The 22,585-nt window shown below is 37.4% G+C and overlaps 1 protein-coding gene across 2 annotated transcripts in view; it reads right to left on the bottom strand.

Annotated features, from left to right (window-relative positions):
* The window catches only part of pdzrn4 (PDZ domain containing ring finger 4), a 49,631-nt gene that overhangs the window by 22,981 nt on the left and 4,065 nt on the right, over positions 1–22,585 (bottom strand). The window contains exon 1 of one of the 2 annotated variants that reach the window (XM_079454550.1): positions 81–369. The exons of the other annotated variant lie outside the window; for it this stretch is intronic. Within the exon in view, the coding sequence (XP_079310676.1) occupies positions 81–149 (69 nt within the window). The 5' untranslated portion in view covers positions 150–369. Of the gene's footprint in view, positions 1–80; positions 370–22,585 lie in introns of those variants that run through there. 2 annotated transcript variants of the gene reach the window in all.

Here is a 22,585-nt window from a genome sequence, read left to right as displayed (position 1 = left end):
AAGAAGAGATTTCCCCCGTGGACGTCCTATCTGACCTCATGTCTCGATCTCTCAATGTTTTATTAAAAAGGTCAACTCACCTGTGCGATCTCATACAGCAGCTTGTAATGTTCCTCTCTCTTCTGCAGCGTACACAGGTTGCAACCCATCGTGTCGTTGAGGGTCCCCCGATAGATCTCCGGCAGCACGCGCGCACACACACACACCAGGGATTTCCCTCAAACGTAACGCATCTCATCAGTGGGTATCTCTCACCCCGACTTCGTGTAAAAACCAGGATCCCTGGTAAATGAGTGCGTGTGTGCATGTGTAAGAAGCGTGTGATGATGTTTCATACCACCGTCTCGCTGTCGCTCTCTCATCCACACCAGCAGTCCTCCACACACGCGCTGTACTAACCCCTCTTCATAGAGACACACCCCCCTCCCTCACTCGCCCATCTATGTCTCTCTCCCTCACTTTCTAAAGCTCAGCACACATGAATACACCTACTCTGGCTCATGAATAATAATGGTATCCGTTGGTTATTCATTAAGATGTGCGTAGAAGGCGTAGTCCGTGGAAGGTGGTGTGACTGTGTTAACTGAGTATTTATCTCAAGGCATTAAATAAGGTGATAATAAGTACTAGATGTACGCAATGAGAAAATTGGGTCTTATACACTTATTTATTGACTTATTGGGTCATAGGTATTATTAGTTTGTTAGTTTTATTAGTTGGAGAAAATTGAGCTATCTTTTTATATTAGTTTGTATCAATTCGAATCCATTAATATACAAAATTTTGTCCAAATTCTTTCTTCTGCAGTACAAAAGACAATTTGAAGAATGTTGGTAACCGAACAATGGCGGCACCCATTCATTTGCATTGGTTATGTGTCTGTACAATAAAAGTGAATGGGTACAGCCATTGTTTGTTAACCAAAATCTTCTTATAGTAGATCTGTAAACAGAATACAGATTGGACAACTGCTATTCTGAATATCGTGAGAGGGCGGCACAGCTATATTTATCTTCACACGTGTCAGTGGTTGATAAATTTGATTTATGTTGGAGGCTTATTGAAAGACAATGGCCCAGTAAATATGCATAGGAAACAAGAAAAGACACAGACCATTATTGATCGTCCTCAAATTAATTTCCTGACTTACAGAAAAAGAGAAGAAAAGAGAGAGAGCCGTGGTGATAACAGTGTACCGTAGAGCCGGTTCTCCTCTGGCAGCGAGACAGCTCTCTAGGGAAGCAATAATCCGATTCGTGGAGCTTTAATTTCACTCAGCAGGTCTAAAGAGGATCTGAGCCAACTTTGCCCCAACTGGAGCTTCTTCTTCCCAAACACGGCTCTCTCCGGGCCTCCACAACATGGATGTGGAGATACCCAACATTTCTCTCCTTTCATCTTAAAGTCCATTAATCTCCAAACAGCCTAGAAGCAGAAAGAGTAGTTATAGAGGTTTTTCACAAACTTGAACCTCAGCCAGACATAAGGTACGTAGATGCACTACAAACCAAACGCACTACGTGTCAAATCCTCTAGAAATTGATCAATACTCATCAGAAGCAGTAAAGAACAAAGGGATTTCATTCAATCCCATTTCAGTCTATGGTATTTCATTCGACTTCAACGTTGCAATCCATATTCACTAAGATGAGACAGGTCATCTACAGAGAGAGATCAGAATGCAGTGTTGCAGATAACATCAGCTGCTGACATCACAGGTCACCGAAGATGACCCCGAAGGTGACATCATCAGGGATAATAGTGCTTAGAGATGCTACATGGGGTGACCTCTCGTATCACTGTAGTGGCGTTTCTAATGCTATTATAGCATGCACAAGGGGTCAAGGTGTAAAACAAAAGCACAGATTTAAAACACAATGTGATTGTATATTATTAATAAGGTAATCTTCTGTATTTAGAAGATATTACTTATGGCCTACGGTAGTATGTTTACCACATAAAACATCAGATTTACATATTGACAAATATTTCAAAATGTGAAGCCATGTTATCGACAATCCAAATGTCAAGAACTATGTCACCCAACTTAAAGTACTATTCATACTATTCATGCCACTTTCCTTTTTAGTGTGCTTAAGGCATCAGGGGAAGCATGATCTTTCATGCACTGTACTGGCACTATGAAACCTTCAGCTCTGTTCTGACGGATGTGAAATCCCCTGCAGTGTGTCTTCACACAGTTAAGATGAGTCATCGGTTCAGCGGTTCAGAATCCAGCAGACTTTTCAACATCACCATCTGGGCCTCGGATATCCTCAGAGACATCAAATTGTCCTTGAAAGTGCAATATGCTAAATTGATAAAGAAATAAAGACAAAATGTTTGAAGATAGGTAAACGCGCCAATACATTTTTAACAGCAGATGACTTTTGTTGATTTTTTCTCTTCTGCTTAAATCAATGGACACTATAAACATTGTAAAAAGTAAAAAACTAATCCTTGAACTAAAATCGAAGGGTGCATAAAGGACTTGTGGGTGACCGATATCTCAACCCTTGAGAAAATCATTACACAAATGTCTGCGTCTATGACTGTTAAGTGCCTTTAACCAACAAACACTGATATACAGTATATATTATTTAAAAGCCATTTGGCGTTCAACGTGTTGACGTATGTGAACAACTTATTGTGAACGTTCACATCGCAACGAACACCAAAACAAGGAATAATATGAAACACAGCTAACAGGTGCTCATTGAGTGATGCTATCAGAATAACTGAGGGCTGATGCGCCATGTATCTCAATGACCAAAACACATCAATTATTTAAACTTATAAATCATTAAACGGAATGAAAACACAAGCAGAACTGTTGTTAGGCGTAGTAGCGTGAAAACGATTGTAATGCAAACACGTCAGACACAAAATATGTTCGAGATGTCTGAATACTTTATATCAAGCGTGTCGGGAGACAAAAAACGGCAATGTGCTATGACTTCCAAAACGCATAAAATGTCAATATTTCAACATGTGAGTTATTAAAAATAAATATTTACATTTTTTTATTAAATTTGAGTTTTAAAGGTAATAATGTTTACTTATTGTCTTCCTGATGGCCACTTTATATTGATACACTTCAGTTGTAGTATGTACCTGCAGACCGGCACCGATCACAATTCATGCACTAAAAACAAAATCCAAACACGTTGTTTAAAGAATAAAAACACTACACCACTTGTACTACAGTTCTACAAAAACGTAAATAATTCGGTACACAAATGTTAAATGTATTTTGGCCTTTTTGTACAGCTTCCAACTACCATCGACAACCTAATCCTGCTAACCAGCACAACTCGGACCAAAAATGTAATTACAGCGGTTTAAATTGACCTAGAGGCGTCAAGCAAGTGAACATCAACCTCAAATTCATCCCTCGACACCTCTGTGGATCATTTGAAGGCGCCAGCGGATCTCTGGCTCCGCTGTGTGTCTTGGTACAATAAAACTCACTCACCACAATCTGACCTCAGATCACTTTAGACAGACTGACTGAAACTTATCTGCAGCAAACAGCTGAGTCTAGTCTAACCCTACGGTTACAATGACCTCTCCAAACAGTCCCACCCATCTACACAATCGGACTCTGTCTCAGACCAAAGACAGTAGCCTCGCTGACTCCCTGTCCAGTCAGACAATGACATCACGGACGCTGTGTATTAAGGTGTCTTGTAAGGAAACTTGTATCATATCTATAACAAATTCTAGAGAACTTTAGATCAACCAATATAGGAATTGAAAAATTGTATCATTGGTTAAAAGGGTTGTCTCGGTAGACAGGAGGATGCCAATATTGGATTTGTCTATGTCTGTAAACGGAGTATAAAAGCAAGATTTTTAAGGTTTGGGATGGAGCCTTAAGCAGGGGAACAATATGTAAAGCAGGGGGGCTCATGAATATTAATTAGATAAAGTAATATTCGGACAGTTTGCTGAAGAGCAGGTATGTGAGCATTAACCATAACACTTACTGCTTTGTGTTCCCTTGGCAAAATATTTTTTCTTTATCAAATATGGTCGTCTATTTCTGCATCTTGGCCAAGCGAAACAAGCTCTTAAAACAATAACGATTATTTGAGTGTGAAGCAAACTCTGAAATTCGTACAATATGTCCCACATTTTTATATGGGTTGCAACGCCCCAGCACTCAGACACAACCTGGTCTCCCCAGACCGTCCCCAGCAGTGGCCCTAGGGCACGATAACCCAAGAACCCAAACACGCACACGCTGCTGGAGCCTTATTCCATGTCTGATGTTTTAACGCAATCGAGCAGTTCTCATAAAAAGCATTATGGGGCTTTCCCCTGGTGCCCCCTCCAGCTTCTACTCTCAGGTGGTCGAATTTGAAACAGCACTGGAGGGCCCCCTTTACAGCTAAACAGCATCTGTGCCAAACGTGAGATGCTTTCCATTAAAAACCAAAAGAAACTGCTCGCCATGGCCGCGACAGCTTTGGTTTCATTTGAACAGCAGGCTGCGGTAAACTAATGCCCTTGTCTGTGTCTCTAAGTGTCTGTGTATCTTTGCCTCTTCGCTCGCTCCTTTAAAATCATCTTGATCTCCTTCTCCTGATTAGTTGGCCGTCCGGTTGGTGTTAAGTTGCTTATAGCCAGCTGTCTGCAGTCGCTGTGTGTTTATCCTACGTTTACGGTCTTAAATGAGACCATTCGCTCGGATGCGTTTCTCTGTGGAGGGTTTGTGGGTGAATCTCACGAGCAACACATCAGTCATTTTTCATACCAAAAAAGAAAACAAAAAATACTACAGGCTGCAGGCCCTCTTGTCAATATGCAAATTCTTATTATTGTCATGTTTTGTATATGGTTTCTTTCCTTCCGAAACCTCGGATGTCCAAATTTACAGTTTTAAAGGAAACACTGTACTTTTTAAATGTTTAAATATTGCGTTGTCAAGGTTGACCAGCACTTTTAATACGTTTTAATAGTTAGAAATTTGCAAAGCCAAGTGACATAAAGGGTTATTATTTATTATAATTTCTGACAAAACAACATGGAGATAGAAGGTTTCAGACAGACCGCAGCAACATGTTATGCATTCATACGAAGACAAAAATCATACTTTTTATTGTGATGATGACACTGTGATTTAGTTTTTCTCTTGCATTCCAATGATGTCACAAAAATATTTTTATGCAGAATAAATCTGTTCACTAAACATGGAAAAATAATTGTGGGGACATCAGAAACAAAGTTTTTGTTTTATTCAAAATTGCTACATGTTTTTATTAGGAGATAGTTGGTCTACAGTCAAATACAATTTTAATTCAGTAAATTACAATGAACCTAGTCGTCACATCTCTATATTTCATGATATTTATAACCCTTCATATTTGTCTGTGTCTGTTTCAAGTATTAACCAATGGAAAGTGTTTAAAAATAGTCAAAAAGTCAGTACTTCATTTAAAAGAATAAAGTGTTCTTTCAATTTCCTGAAAAAGTTGTGGTTTGGGTGGCAGCATTTATCCGCCTGAAAAAAAATATATAAAAAAATAAGTCTATTACTTCTTTATCTAGACTGCTGGTAATATAAAGTATACGTGTATATTTGTGTCTTTGCCAGCTGTTCCTTCCTAACGCAGGTGCTTAACTCGATTACTCCTCTGCATGAAAATCGAATGATGGGCTCAACCTGCCACCCAAGCAAACCAATATCACAGTCTTCTCTCTGTTTTTTGTCATCTTCCTTTCATCCTTTCCCTGGCCTGCGTTCAGCGCAGTCAATCTGATCTTTATCAGAGGTTTGGTTAGAAGGCAACACGCTATGTATAAGCGTCCTAATCTGTTTATACCCACAGAGAGAGCTTGAGGTCAGATTTGTCACACTCCAGCAGGTCTCTCTCCAGTACTAAAGCAGATATGCCGATCTTCATGTGAACTTCCGTGTGTCTTGAGGGTTCCAGCTGGTCGTGATCACGTCTCCTTCCTTGGCGTCCGGGTGGCGCTCTGCATCTGTTCCAGCGATAAGACGACACCTCCATTGTTTCTTTCTTCCTCTCCGGACCCTCTTATCCCCAACTTAGCCATATAAAGCCAAACCCATAAGCTTCTTCTAAAAGCTAAACGTTATCACACTAAGGATTTACATACAAAAGAGACCGCAGAAGGTGTCAATGTGTAAACTCGGCAGGAGCTTAAAGTGCCTTGTGGCGTCTCTCCTGAGACAAAGTACAGTAAAAAAGAAACAGCATGTTGTGCATTAAGTTAAACGTGGTGCATTTTAAAGGTTCAGAAGCTGTAGTGCTCATTAAATTCATTCCAACCCCTCATCCAATCAATAGTACATAACGGCACAGACAGAAGCAATGGTTTTGGATCGTGCGGATCCGAGTAAAACAGATCTATAGAACCAATCCAAACATATCCAAACACACTACTGTGTGTCCCATTGCTGCACTAAACAGCCCAATAAAACTTTTACGGGCCTGCTTTCCCACGGGACGTAGCATCTAGGAGATACAATGACTTATTCTGACACATTTGTGATCCAATTTTACCACCATCAGAGGCAGAAGTGATGGTCATGGTTAGAATTCCTCTTTATATTGTGGTCAATGCAAAGGTGGTTTGGGCCTCTTGTGCAACTGTTGAAGTGACATTAGTATCGCCACTAAAGCTCCTAATTTAAAAGAATCACAAGAACTACAACAACAAAAAGAATAGTGTTGTCCAAAAATCTGAGACCGTTTCTATTTTGCATTTTTCGCATCTAATATGCCTTTCTCATAAGGCATTTAGATGTATTAGATTTCCAGCTGAATGCTTTGAGTGAAAAGTTACACCGCAAAATGAAAATTTTCACAAGTTTCAGAATTAATTTTCCTTTTTGCTTTGATAGTATTAAGCGCCTGAACAGACGCCACAACCTGATGATCCATGTTATCCCGGTGTGATCTGAAAACATTGCAAAGTGCATCTTTGGTGCTCCAGTGGAAGCAAGATTTTCTGCTCAAAAAGAGTTACAATGTCCTGTAATTTATTTTATTTTATTTTGACCTAATACACACTGTTAATGTTTACAATACATGTCAAGATTTATTTCTATGATTTACATTTTTATGAGTAAAAACTAAACAAAGTGGCTATAGTGACTATAAAAGAAATACATAATCATTATGAAGTTAATTTGCAAAAAGTGAAAGAAAATACTTTTTTATTGTGAATTCCAAGTACTATCAATTTGACTGTGCAGTTGTTGCAGTTGTGGTAGTTTTGATTAAATAATAAATGAAAACAGCTAACATTTCTGGGACCTCATTGACTAGACTACCAGAGGAGAAAATATTGTATAATTTCTTTGTTCTGATGAACACAAAATGAGATATTTTGAAGAGTTTTGGAAAGCAAACAGTTCTTGGGCCCATTTGACGAGCATTTAAGTTTCCCCTACTATGGTAGTCAATGATGGCCCAGAAATGTCAGTTGCTAAAATTTCCCAAATATCTTTCTTTGTGTTCAACAGAACAAAAGAATTGATGCAGGTTTGGAACAACTTTGGGGGAGTATCCATTTTTTTAAATTCTCGAAGATTTCAGCACTTATATATTTTTGTAATAGATTTAAAATATAACACTCTAAAATGCTGCCATGTTTCAATACATGGTTGGGTGGACAAACAACTGTTGGTTTAAATTAACCTAGATAAAGTCCATATTGGACTCGAAAAATGTTTAGCCATGTTTGAGTGTAGGCCTACGTTTAAATATATATTAAAGTGGGGCTTCTTATTTTTGGACCCATGCACTGAATCATTTGGATATCTTTTGTACACTTCTGGGTTATTTTCAACCGAGCCCTGGGTCAAAACCCAACCGTTGGGTTCCATTAACCCATAACATTTTTTATTTGACACAAAAATGGGTTAAAACACCCCAGCAGAAGGCCATTTACTGTACGGGTTTGTCCCCTTCTGACCAAATGCTGCGTTGAAAATGACCGACAGTGTCACATATTACATGGCTGTGACATTGCACGTGGTTTGATCTGAGGTCAGGATGCCAAAAGGATGAGATGACACCTCTTTTCAAAATTGTAAATTCTACGGTGTGGTACACTATCAGCTCACTGGCCTATCCACTTCCTCACCTACTGCAGTGCACACACACACACACACACACACACACACACACACACAAAAACTTAACCTCAGAGAGAGCACACAGCATCCTTCTATCCTTCTACTGCAGAGAAAGACCCTATTGAAATGTCTTTGTGCTTCAGACAACGGCAGCTGAGAAAAGAGCAGAAAGCGAGCACGGCCCTGGGGAATTTTTCCTCATATAAAAATAATCACATAAAAGCCCCACATTCAAAATCTGTTAAAATACGGCCTTGTAAAAGTGAAATGTTTTTTGTCACTTAACGCTACAGATTACAACCTTCTTTGGGAATTAAAAATAACACCTCTATGCTTTTGTTTACAATCAACTGTCTCTTCCACAATCATCTTGCCATTTTATGACAGAGTTGTATAAATGCTGTTTTCACACAATCTATTGGAAAAGCAACAAACCAACACGTAAAACAAAGCAACTTTATTTCCAGGCGGAGAGATCTTGACCCGAAAGAAAGCGAATTTCCGTCACGAACCATTCAAAACAAGCATCACAGGCAATCTCCGACAAACGCGTCATGAGCTCTGCCCAAACTAGCTCACCCATCTTCAAGGTTGGACATCGATTTTCAAGAACGGGCCGAGCAAGACGCATGCATGGAAATTCGCTTGATGGAGTGCTTGCTGTTATCATTTTTCTTTCGCCCACCCTCTTCAAAATCGTTCCCCCAGCCTTGTTGCGGTTGTCATGGCAACCGCGCTGTATGACGGAGTTGGTGACAGAGAAGTGGAGAGGTGAGATTTATCTCAGAAATGCTTCGGCGAGACGTGGCGCGTTCCCGTATGTACTGCTATCGCACAATGCATGAATTCGTTTATTTAAAATAGGCCTGGCAAAGCCTGACGCGTGACATATGTCTATAGGGCTGCATCTTCACAGGTCACGGATGGATGAATGGAGGCGCTTTTATCTTTCTTAAAGCACGCAGAGGACTCGACTAAAGCAGAGATGGCAGATGAAAGGCTGCAAATGACAGTTGTTTTATCTGAGGAGGCGATTGCTGCTCTTTGTGTTGTCATTGAGACAGATATCATTGTGCGTGTGTCATCAGCATCAGTCCATCTAATGGGTTGTGTGTGGGTCTTACAAACACAATGTCTTACAATGCCTTACAAATGGTGTAGTCAAATAAGCACCATCTTGACTGTGTTTCCATTTACCATCAAGACATACGTTTACAAACACAATAGTATGAATTGAGTAAACAGTAATGCCGCAATTTTTAAAGTTTCAGGGGCATTTAACCACACAAAAATGTCTCATTTAAAGGTATGCTTCATCCAAAAATGAAATGTACTCACCTTCCAGTTCTGATGAACACAAGGAAAGATATTTGGAAGAATGCTTATAACCAAACAGATCTTGCCCCCCATTGACTCCCATAGTGGGAAGTGACAATGTATACATTTCTTTGTTCTGATGAACATGGACTGAGTTGCAATAGCTTGAAAGTGATTAAATGATGAAAGAATTTTATGGTGAAGTATCCCTTTGATAAACATAACAATACAAATGATACTGATAAATGTACAAATTTACAACAAAAATTGCAGACGTTTGTATTCATCTCAGCTTACAAATGAGGGAGCATTTAACATTTTACGCTAGCATATACAAAGCAAAGCTCAATGTAAATCAAATTTCAAGCTAAATATACACACGAATGTGTTGAGGCAAATTTAAATAAATGTATACATTTTTCTTCATTAATTCCGAGAGCCAACACCTCTGATTTTGGTTCATTTTAATGTTAAGTAAATGAGCTTTATTATTATATAATGCACCTTATTATCAAAGCTCAGCGAGCATGCTGCTGTAGTTAGCATTGCATTATATTAGCATCTATGAAAAGCAATTCCAAGACTCGGAATTGCACCGTGTAATTGCATGCACGCAGATAGCGCATGCAAATAGGCTGTGCAATTCACAGGCGCAATACATTCGCCCAATATCTCTAAAATAACGCTGATAAGTCCAATATAAAGCCACTGGGCTGGAGTAAATCCCACAAGCTGAGGCGAGTAATTCTTGCTTTATCTGCCCACTCTTCCTTAGATTTCCCATTCAGTGACTCTAGTACACTGCTGCCTAACCCGACCACATCGCCAGAGAAACGATAATGGGATACATAATGAGCTAATGAAAGAATCTTGCATGAAAACCTCAGAAAACGTATCAAACAGCGAGACCAAACAAACTGCGGGGGATATTTTAATCACAGGAGCACTGGGTAATGCGCACAGTAATTTGGGAGGAAGCCCAGGAATTGGACCAAAAGTGCCGCTATCAACAGCTATGAACCATCACAGGGGTTTTACATAGTATTTGACTTCAGAGATAAAGAATCAAAACATATCATTTAGTTGTGTAATTAACCCGAGTGGTCTTCCGCGGTCAGCTTTTGACCAGCTGCATAAAGTCTGGTCTCCATGAAATCAAAAGTATGTCATTTTTTTTTACTTTCTGCCATTGAATCACGACCGAGCAACAGAGTTCATTTCTAACCACGCACACATTGTGTTCGAGGTTCCTGCTGTGTGTGCAGACCTTCAGATGGGTTACAGATGGCAAGCAATAACCGAGGTGGACAATGAGGCATGCAGCATCACAATAGCTGTCACTGTAAGATCGGGTTGACTTTTGCGATATCGGCTCAGTGCAGTCACATATGAAAGAGCTGTCGTACATCTTTGATCTGCAGAACTGTACTCATTCACGTGCAGCATACTGCAGAGCATTCTGGGATTGACAAAGTAAGTGTATTCATGATCAAATTCTGTATTTGATGCCATGATCAAGATCAAGCAATATAGCTTTATATATTTTACATTTTTCACTTATGTTTTTTTAATTCTACCTCTACATATACTTCACGCATGTTGAAAAAAAACTGTTGAAATTTTCCAAAACACCACTTGCACTGAAAAACCAGACCAGGCAATAAAAGCGAAATCACCACGGTATCATCACATTAAATTTCACTCACCAGAAGGTTTATCTAACACTTTCCACTCCGCGATTAGCACTATAGGCCTTAGTGTCTAATTAAAAGCTGATTTATAACAAAGAGAAAGAGACCTCACGGACCATAAGTCTCAGGGTCAGAGGCGGTCAGAAAATCACCCGTCATGCAGAAAGTGAACACCATACTGATCTGGGTAGTACACACGCAGTGAATTGTGGGATCAGGTGCATTGGGTTGAACTGTACATGGCTCTTTTGCACCTGTGGCCCAGCCCCTCGATTTGGTCCCAGGACAGCCATTTGCTCATTGGCCTGTTACGTCCAATAGCAGCTGCAGTAATTGGCTATTTTGGGGCTGTGAAGGTTGAGCTAGCAAGGGGAGAAAGGCCAAGCAAGCCAGCTGTCAGTAATAAACACAACCCTCGTTTATCAATTACCACCAACAACATGTGAGTGACATCGTCGTCTGGACAGATGCCAGCAAGAAATACAGTTGTTTTACTTGTCTTCCAGTAGTCTACCAGGTAGTCTTCCAAGTAGTCTTTAAAATAGAGTTGTTTTATTTGTCTTCCAAGTAGTCATGCAAGTAGACGTCCAAGTAATCGTCCAAGTACTATTAAAAATGAATTTATTTTATTTGTCTTCCAGTAGTCCTCCAAGTAGTCTTCCAAATACAGTTATTTTATTTGTCTCTAAAGTAGTGATTTAGATTTTGACCTCTTTACATTTCGTCGCCTTAGAAAGTGTGACTAGACATGATAAAACGGCAAAATTTTACGATCACTCACCGAGCTCCATCATCTAATAACTACTGCACATGAGGAAGAAAGCGCCATATACAAGTCTCTCCTAATTAAAATATGAGACTCTCAGGAATTAGGGTCTCCAATGATGCCAAACAGATTTATAGCTGCTTTAATAAGCGAGATAGTGATTTCATCAACCGACACAGCCCGCTTTTTTTCATACTCTCATTAAAGTTTATAATTGCGACCTGTGTCAAATTGAAACAGACAGGGGGTTTTAGGGTGTAAACATGTTTAATATTGTTACTTTTCTGGTGTAAATTTAAGCGCCACATTTGCTAAGAGCGCATCCACATCCATTAGGACAGGGCGGATGAATTACGGAGGTCCGAATTGTGGTGGCAGAATAAATTTCAATTACTGTCTCCATTATCTAAAATTGGATTTCTCTGAAACCCACACACACCTTACAAACAAAAGCATCATTCCACCCGTCCACACCGAATTTACTAAAACGCCATCAAAACCTTGGACTCGTGACTTTGATGTGGTCAACAACGTTGGTTTGGCCTGAATCAAACGCATTAGCATCTTGATGTTCTTTGAAGATTCTTTGAAGATTTGCATGTGTCCTTAGACTGCCGTCTGTGTTGTGTCTGATTATGAACGCTGCTGGTATCCCAGCAATTTGGGGCCATTTCCCAACAAGCACAGTCCACTGATTGTCTCCCGGAAGAGTGCCGGATCACGGATAAATCAATTGCTTAGAAAACAGGCTAGCAGCAAAACTATCAAAGTGCACATTAAGGGGTCCGCAGTTAAGATATTGGGTTTTGTTTTGGCAAAACACCTTTCGACTGTCTCTCGAGGGCGAGGGAATTCATTAAGAGGCTTCACGCTGCACACAAATGTGATTTGGGTTTAAAATCCGATCTGTTGGACTTACTGTCTGCCAGGTCATTTTGAAAGTGATGAATTCTGATGTATCCGTTCAGACATAGTCATCAATATCTGGTGTAGCTACACTGGTTGCTATGGTAATGATGCAAGCTTAAGAACAATGCCAAGATACTAGTACATCAACAGTTGATGCAAAAGGGTTAGTTTGCACCTTTGTTAGGTGTTTGAATGAACGGTCATATTTAAAATGTAGCACTATAAAATTTAAACACTTTACTTACTGACCATAATAATCTCCTGCTTCAGTACATTTAATATTACAGAAAAAAGTCATTTTAGATTTCAAATGGATACGGTTTGTCAAACTATAAGAAATAAACGGATTTGAAGCAAAAATGTCTAAAATCTATCTTTTCTGCAATAACCTTCTTCTAAGGATGCTTATAGGTGTACAATCACACCAGCTGAAGGCTTTGAGCATTTCCGTACAGGTGGTAATTGCAGGTATTCGTGCAGGAAATCTTAAAACACAGCTCAGCTGTGTAATTGTCTTGATCTTCAAAATACCATCTCACCTCAGCATCATAATGGATATGGCCTCTTAGAGGATTGGAAAACAGTTATTTTCACCAAACATTTTCCCTTTACTGATAAAGAAATGCAATAAAGCCTGCTTACACCAGGGCAACATCTGAATGTATATATAAATTAAAGGAACTCTTACTTAATTTTCTTGAAGAAGTTACCACTTTAGAAGTAAAATGGATAGCTCATTGAAAGCTTTTACGGTAGATGAACATCATGTTACGATAACGTCACAATCTTACTATCAAATACTTGCTAAAAGCGATTCAAAGAACCCTAGACCCGTGCCCTCAACAGTCCAGTAAAACAATCAATCTTAGACAGAACTGCATTGCTTTTTAATAAAACTTCTCTGAGCTGGTTAGTCGGACTGTCATGACCAAAGAGGTGTCTGGAATTCCTCTTGAGAACAGATGGCAAACATTTAACAGAGCATCTCCCAAATGAAACCATACAGCTTTAATTATCCACACAAACACAAACCCATCAACCATTAAAATTAAGGACAGGCGGATATAAAATCCATTAACACTGGCAATGCTCGAGACAGCAGAGACTGAACATATGTAATGTCTTGCATTAACTGCTATTGCTTCTCGCCTTTGTATCGACATACATTATGTAAGGTACCATGGGTTTTTTTACAACAAAAGCCTGATCACACCATGAACCCCAACTGACATTAACATTATGCTTATTCTACGCTCACATGGGCCTACTGCAGAATCATATTTGAACAGTTTTGGCATTTCAACGATATCGTTCCTCTATCATTATTGTTGTGGACTCTTTTCTCTTCACTATTTCGAATGCTTTTTGAAACGTGATCGATTATCATCATTATCCTCCATTGTGTGAATGGGCCTCAACCCTTATCTCTCACAAAGTACTCTCAGGCAGAAATTGATGCAGATCAACTTTCTGAGACTACGATACTTAGCGCGCTGACCAAACAGCTGTGGTTTGTTCAGAAATCATATTTGAATTAAACAAAACGCTTTGAAATACGGATAGGCACGACCTTTTCATACCTCGAGGGATATTTACCCTGATGAGACATCTGGTTGAATTAAACACACGGAGGCACTCAGCAATATCATTTTCCTACAAAGCAAACTAAGGAAGTGAAGTGGATTCAGCGCGTGTATTTACACAGATTAAAATCTGATAAATAACAGCGATTCTAATGGGATGGCGGCCATCATTTGCATAGTTCAAATACACCTACTTGATAAGAAAGACTCCCCGGGTAATTTTAAAAGTGTGTATTGACTCGTCACGGTCGCGGGCTCTGGAAACCAACGTGTGGGCTTGACCAGATGTTCATCCTTTTTGGAACAGATTCAGCCTCACCCCTAAATCGCGATAGGGTGTTGCTGGGTCACCCCTGGGCCAAAGGTCACTGGATAATGCACACAGCCAATCTGTATCTTTGCATATATCTAACAGTTGTGAATGTTGGCACGATGGCATGAAAGTTAAAACCTTTGGTGTTACATTAGTTTCTAAATTGTGTATACGTTTTAAAACGCTCCCTAATGAAGCTATAAAACATATTTTTACACGCGATAAACCTTTTTATTTACTAGCTCTTACCTCTCAACCTTATGAATAAAATCAATTACATTATACACACTGTCTATTAAGAGTAGTCCCATATATCTGCAAAGAGCCACACATAGGCATTATATAAAACAAGCAGAGTAATGTATCATTGTCTGGCATAATTAGCTGACAAGGACCTTGTGACCTCCATGTGATGTTCCAGGCCACCATGAGGTCACCTCACCCCAGCCACCGGCGTGTTTCATATGAACCTGTTAATAAGCAAAAATAATGTGGAAGTTCAGATGCTGAATGTTTAATATGAAGTGTTAAGTCCTTTGAAAAGTAGTTACATTTCATGTGAAGATTTTATACAATTAACCTCAATTTAAAGCTGTGATTAAAGTTCTTGTGCAAGAAAAATTATATACAATATACCAACATATATATATATATATACACTAGGTAGTAGAACATTTTCTGCCAAATGGTTTACTTTGTCTGTACCTTTTGATCTTTCAATGAAGACAAACAGCAAATATAAAAATTTAATCTTGAAAATATAAAAGAAAATTTATACAGACACTACCATTGCCAAGCCGTCCACGATCTAAAATAATATTGGCAGCTTTACGTCCTCGTAAAAACAGTAATGGCAGAGATAAAAAGAAAACTATTTCGAAGTTTAGAGGGGTCGTAATTTTCTAGCTGATGTAGCTCACTATAAATCAAAGAACAGATATACATTTAACCTGATTTATATATCAAATAAACCCGTGCATCTATATAGCAAAGCGTTAGTCGTGGCTGACATTAATGATAACAGCCCAACTGGAATCTGAAGCTCTGGGTCTCTCGCTCTCATTTTCCCTGACTGATTAAGCTCAATTAACTCATCTCATTAAGGTTAATGATCTACTTCACCATTTTCCACTCCAAGTTCTTGGATGAAGAAGCACCGGAGACTAAAGATATCCGTTATGCTCCAATAAAAAGAGGAAAAGTCATTCGCTCTGAAATGATGAGGGTTCGGAAGTCCGCATTTTGCTTATCTATAATTAAAAAATATATTTAATTATTTTAATCTGCCTGCTTTTCCATTTGTTTTGTATTGGGGGAAATGTTTACACCCAAATTTTAGTGTGTCTTCATTTTGAAATATCATTGGCATGATGGATAATGACCTCCTATATTTGCAATATAGGCACATTTAAAAGATATTTCATAGTATCCCACAATTCAATGCACCTGACCTGACCTTCCATTCCCATACTGGATTAAAAACACAAAATGACCTTTATATTTTAAGATGATAACTGATCGACACTGGCTAAATTAAACAAAACACAATGAGGTAATGTGAAAATGCGATACAGTATGCATAATGCATACTTTCTGTATAAGCACAGTGTATATACTACATAAGATATGGGCAAACATTTCATTTCGAGCAACTTCCTGCAAAATAACACGCCCCTTCACTTTCCTATTGTCCTCAGCAGAATCAACATATCCCAGCATGCACAGTCACATTCATCTCTATTCCGCTGACGATCATGGCCCGGAAAATCACATATGCAACCATGAATACTTGAATATGAATATCTAATGCTTTCCGCCGCCTGTGGCTAAAATGAAATGTTACAGACTGCAAAAACATGACTTCCAGAGGAACATATTCGATTATGTGCTTTTAGGCAGGCTGAAATTCTTTCTCCGAGCAGAGCGGGCCTTGCCAAAAAGCAAAACTTGATTGAGGGTGGTAGATTTGGAGTTCTCGTTCTTTTTAAAGTGAAATGGATGATAATTTCGGATTCATTAAAGACAGATTCACCGGGGAAATGACATTTTAATGCTCATTAGCAGGACATCACAGGGTAGACGGGTAGGTCCTTATAGTGTTTGGGGGTGGGGTGATGTGTGTAATACAAAGACAGTAAAGAATCTCTGTAATGACAGATATGATCCAGTAAAAAGCTCACAGCGCTTTCTTAGCTAACCCTGTACAACATCCATCTATTCCCACAGGTCTCATCAGTCTTTCCACACGGGGTCGATTTCCTGCTATTTTCTGTTCTGTTTGAACCGAGGACATCCTTCATAAAGCTTCACGCTGTCTCTGGAGGCTTCTCTGGTGCTCTTTTTGAAAAAATACACACTTTGCGGCCAGACAAAAGGGTACAGAGACTATGAGAAGGAATTTTTCAGTTTTTCTACTGGTGTGACACTGGAGAAACCGGTTACACTAAAGCAAAATGTGTATTCTACACTACGGGCACAAATGAACCTAATAAAGTAATATCCTAATAAAGTAATATCCTAATAAAGTAATATCCTAATAAAGTAATATCCTAATAAAGTAATATCCTAATAAAGTAATACCTAATAAAGTAATATCCTAATAAAGTAATATCCAATAAAGTAATACCCTAATAAAGTAATACCTAATAAAGTAATACCTAATAAAGTAATATACTAATAAAGTAATATCCTACTAAAGTAATATCCTAATAAAGTAATATCCTAATAAAGTAATATCCTAATAAAGTAATACCCTAATAAAGTAATATCTAATAAAGTAATATCCTAATAAAGTAATATCCTAATAAAGTAATATCCTAATAAAGTAATATCCTAATAAAGTAATATCCTAATAAAGTAATATCCTAAAGAAGTAATACCCTAATAAAGTAATACCCTAATAATTTAATATCCTAATAAAGTAATACCTAATAAAGTAATATCCTAATGAAGTAATATCCTAATAAAGTAATATCCTAATAATTTAATATCCTAATAAAGTAATACATAATAAAGTAATATCCTAATAAAGTAATATCCTAATAAAGTAATATCATAATAAAGTAATATCCTAATAAAGTAATATCCTAATAAAGTAATATCATAATAAAGTAATATCCTAATAAAGTAATACCTAATAAAGTAATATCCTAATAAAGTAATATCCAATAAAGTAATACCCTAATAAAGTAATACCTAATAAAGTAATACCTAATAAAGTAATATACTAATAAAGTAATATCCTACTAAAGTAATATCCTAATAAAGTAATATCCTAATAAAGTAATATCCTAATAAAGTAATACCCTAATAAAGTAATATCTAATAAAGTAATATCCTAATAAAGTAATATCCTAATAAAGTAATATCCTAATAAAGTAATATCCTAATAAAGTAATATCCTAATAAAGTAATATCCTAAAGAAGTAATACCCTAATAAAGTAATACCCTAATAATTTAATATCCTAATAAAGTAATACCTAATAAAGTAATATCCTAATGAAGTAATATCCTAATAAAGTAATATCCTAATAATTTAATATCCTAATAAAGTAATACATAATAAAGTAATATCCTAATAAAGTAATATCCTAATAAAGTAATATCATAATAAAGTAATATCCTAATAAAGTAATATCCTAATAAAGTAATATCCTAATAAAGTAATATCCTAATAAAGTAATATCCTAATAAAGTAATATCATAATAAAATAATATCCTAATAAAGTAATATCCTAATAAAGTAATACCTAATAAAGTAATATCCTAATAAAATAATATCCTAATAAAGTAATATCCTAATAAAGTAATACCTAATAAAGTAATATCCTAATAAAATAATATCCTAATAAAGTAATATCCTAATAAAGTAATATCCTAATAAAGTAATACCTAATAAAGTAATATCCTAATAAAGTAATATCCTAATAAAGTAATATCCTAATAAAGTAATACCCTAATAAAGTAATATCGTAATAAAGTAATATCCTAATAAAGTAATACCCTAATAAAGTAATATCGTAATAAAGTAATATCGTAATAAAGTAATATCCTAATAAAGTAATACCTAATAAAGTAATACCCTAATAAAGTAATATCCTAATAAAGTAATATCGTAATAAAGTAATATCCTAATAAAGTAATACCCTAATAAAGTAATACCCTAATAAAGTAATACTTAATAAAATAAAAGATCAGTTTTCGCTAGGCAACACCCTTGATGTCATTTTAGAGCATTTTAAAGCTGGGATGAAACTGAAATTTGGACCTTAACCAACAGCCCCCTGTTTAAGGGCGTTATATGGATAAGAACCCTGGATGGCTTTCCTCAAAAGCCTCAATTTGTTTTTGACAGAAAAATAAACACACGGAGGCCTTTTATGACATGTGGGTGTGAATTATCATGAAATTTATATTTTATATTGAACTACTCCTTTAAAATGAAAAATAACTTTTTGTTTTAAGAAGAGCCATCCCGTCTCCATTTGTTGAGTATTATTTCATCTGATTTGTAAATTTTTTAATTCACAGAAATCCTACGAAGTTGTCTCCCACGAATCGTGTATAATATTTTGTAACTGCATAATTTTTTCCTCTTTTAAAAGAGAAAACTCACGCTCATAGACTAATACTATTCTGGTGTCTGCACTCCATTATCACAGGTTTAGTAAAATATCAACAGATGGTTTAATATCTTAATATGATTCTATTTATATTTCAAGTTTGGACTGAAAATGTCAAATCCAGAACATTGGGATTGTCCAAGTGTTAACTTATGCTTCAAATATTTTGCCGTGTGTGTATATATCTTTCTCCACCGAAACGTTAATGAACATGTACAAATGCTCTATTGCAATGCATTCTGGGATTGACAAATCCGCAAAAGATGCGACTTACAGTGTATTCAGATGTATACATTTATCTGAGAATCGAACCCCTGACTTTTGTGTTGCTAATGCAACGGTCAAGCAACGGAGCTAGAGGAACACGTGCCAAAATTAACTTGCAAGACATCATCATAAAACCCTGTGGAACAACCCTAGCATAAGAGTTTGCCAATGTTGCCTAAAACACTGATGTCGATCTGAGAAGGCTTGTTAATTAAGAACAAACTCTTAATGGCGATCATACGTCTCTAATCTACTCTATAACCTCACTTAAGCGGCTCCAGACTGAGCAAGCAACTGTTTTAAAAGCTCAAAACAATTAGAAAGCGCATGGACAAACAACACTGCTTTAATCTAATTTGTGTGCTTCAGTCAAATCACATTCTCCTAATAGATCTCCAGCCGCAGTTTTGCCCTCAGAGGGCAGTCTGCTTTTAAGCAGCAGACAGTTAAGACTAGACCCAATTATACACCCTTCTGCAAGGAATTCCTCTAGATTCTTTTGTAGATTTTGGAGAGGGAACATGACTCATTAGGCGCTTGGATGAAAATAAAACTTCTCAGTTTCAAATCAAAGTCTGACACCAACAATGTATAATCTTTCGGACACGAATGCACACATACATACGTGCTCGCACACCTAGACTGCCTTCAGGCATTTTTTCTTCTAACAAAGAGAACCACAGAGATGGCACGCCCAGCATCATTAGACCGGGCTGATGGGTGAGCGATGTACCGTGAGGGCAGGTCTTACCACGGTTCAGCTTATTAGCGGTTCACTTCGTGGGCATAATTTAATGTTTTCTGCAGTGGATGAGATTTAATACAGGCTGCCTCTATTGTTAAAAATGCATTAGTCTCAATTAGGTGATGGGCTCAGAGATTTCCCAGACATCTCCGGCACATCCGCATAAATGCAATGGATCCTTGCATGCCTCACAGGTGTGCTGCGTGTGGATTTTGGTAAATTGAGAGGTTCTCACCACATCAACCTATTGAAATGCAATTCAGCTAAAGACTGAATAATTAGGCGTACAATGGATAATGCACTTACCATAGTCACTATATGAATAGTCGCTATATAAAAATATGATGTGTGATAAAGAATAGTAAACACATTCTGATTAAATGTAGCTTGAATGCAATGAAAGTTGTTTGTATAAAACATTTGACTAATGCATAAACCTTATAGAATGCCTTGCCCCATAGGCGTCCATTTTAAAAGCATTTCCGTAAACACATTCTTTGCTTTACAAACTGAGAAGTCAAAATTATTTTCTGAGCCAATCGACAGCCACCCATGCTGTCAATAGCAAATCTTTTCTTTTGAACCTTCAAAATTCCTTTAATACCCCACAAACCCAAAGCGAAGCGAATACATAAGGCATGATTTCGCACACTTCCCAGGCTGCAGGTTCTGTAATACATCACAAAAACACACACTTTAGCTGAAAGTGATGAATATGAGTGACATCTCTGTCATTCCTTCTACCTCGCAAGCTGCTCTCACACTGTCACTTCTGTCATCTTGTTTCCCGTCACTTTAAAAGAGAGATTTCCTGTAGCTCTCCCCCATATCTCTCTCTGTCAACCACACTCTTATTAAGGACAGGTATGGTGAGAAAACTGCATAAATTAGATGATTTAGACAGAAAATGTTCACATTAAAACAAGCCGGTGACATTTTTGGTCAATGTTATTTACATTTACATTTAGTCATTTAGCAGACGCTTTTATCCAAAGCGACTTACAGATGAGGAAAAATTGGAAGCAATTATAACAACATAGGCAACGAAAATACATAAGTGCATCAAACTAGTCCATTAAAGCCTAGCACAGTATAAAAGCTAAGAATAGTGAGGTTAGTAAGTTTTGTTTTATTTTTAATTTTTTTTATAAAGAAGGAAAGGGAAGAGAATTAGGAAAAACTCAATCAGCGAAGTGTTGACGGAAGAGATGCGTTTTTAGGCGTTTTTTAAAGATGGCAACCGAGTCTGCTGATCTTGTAGCAGCAGGTAGATCATTCCACCAATGTGGAACAGATCCAGAGAAGGTACGGGAGAGTGACTTTTTTCCTTTTTGGGATGGTACCACTAGTCGTTGTTCCTTTGCAGACCGCAGTGATCTGGCAGGAACATAGATCTGCATTAGCGAGTGGAGATACGATGGTGCAGATCCGGTGTTGGTCTTGTAGGCCAGGAGCAAAGCCTTGAACTTTATGCGGGCGGCAACAGGGAGCCAGTGTAACCTGATGAAGAGCGGAGTTACATGCGCTCTCTTCGGTTCATTGAAGACCACTCTTGCCTTCCGCATTCTGTTATTAATTGCAAAAGGGTGAAAGACACAATTTAAGTCCACTTTTTTTCAAAGGAATAGTTAAGTTCAGGGGACTAGGGGTGTAACATCACATGATATAAAAAAATATTAGATTTATTTGTACGATTGCTTTACGAAATAGAATCCGTTTAATCCTATTGGTTGTCCTGCCAACATGTGACCTCTTTCAACATACTGTATATAATGTTTAAAGGTTTTCTTTTTTTCTACTTTTACTGCTTTAACACGCTCTCTTTTGGGGTTTAGCTTTCTTTATTATTGATATTCTTAATAATCGTAATTTATTTTAACAATTCTGCTCATTTTCAGTAACAGACTTGTGCATTTTCATGCAAAGGTTCAACTAAACCTTGAATGTTTCGATTCTTTAACAATTGTTATTTTAATAATAATAATAAAAGTAATAATACAAATATTGTGATACAGTGATAATTGTGAATTCTGTATCTTCTCTTTTCAAATTGTGAGCGAAGCACAATGTCCATCCCTAAAAACAGCAACAAATTCTGTCATTTACCAATTCGTAAACCAAACATTTATTTTTAACAAAGTAAAAGCAGATAAAATTAACTTGATAAAACTTCAGAATAGCATTCAATGTTGTATGGACAAAACGGACAAAAGATATTTCTGCTTGTGTTCCACAGAAAAGTCATACGCCTTTGGAAC

Source organism: Barbatula barbatula (genome assembly GCF_947034865.1).
Source record: "Barbatula barbatula genome assembly, chromosome: 4".
NCBI lineage: Eukaryota > Metazoa > Chordata > Actinopteri > Cypriniformes > Nemacheilidae > Barbatula > Barbatula barbatula.
Note: the sequence above shows the minus strand (reverse complement) of the source record. Positions and strands in the feature narration are given on the sequence as shown.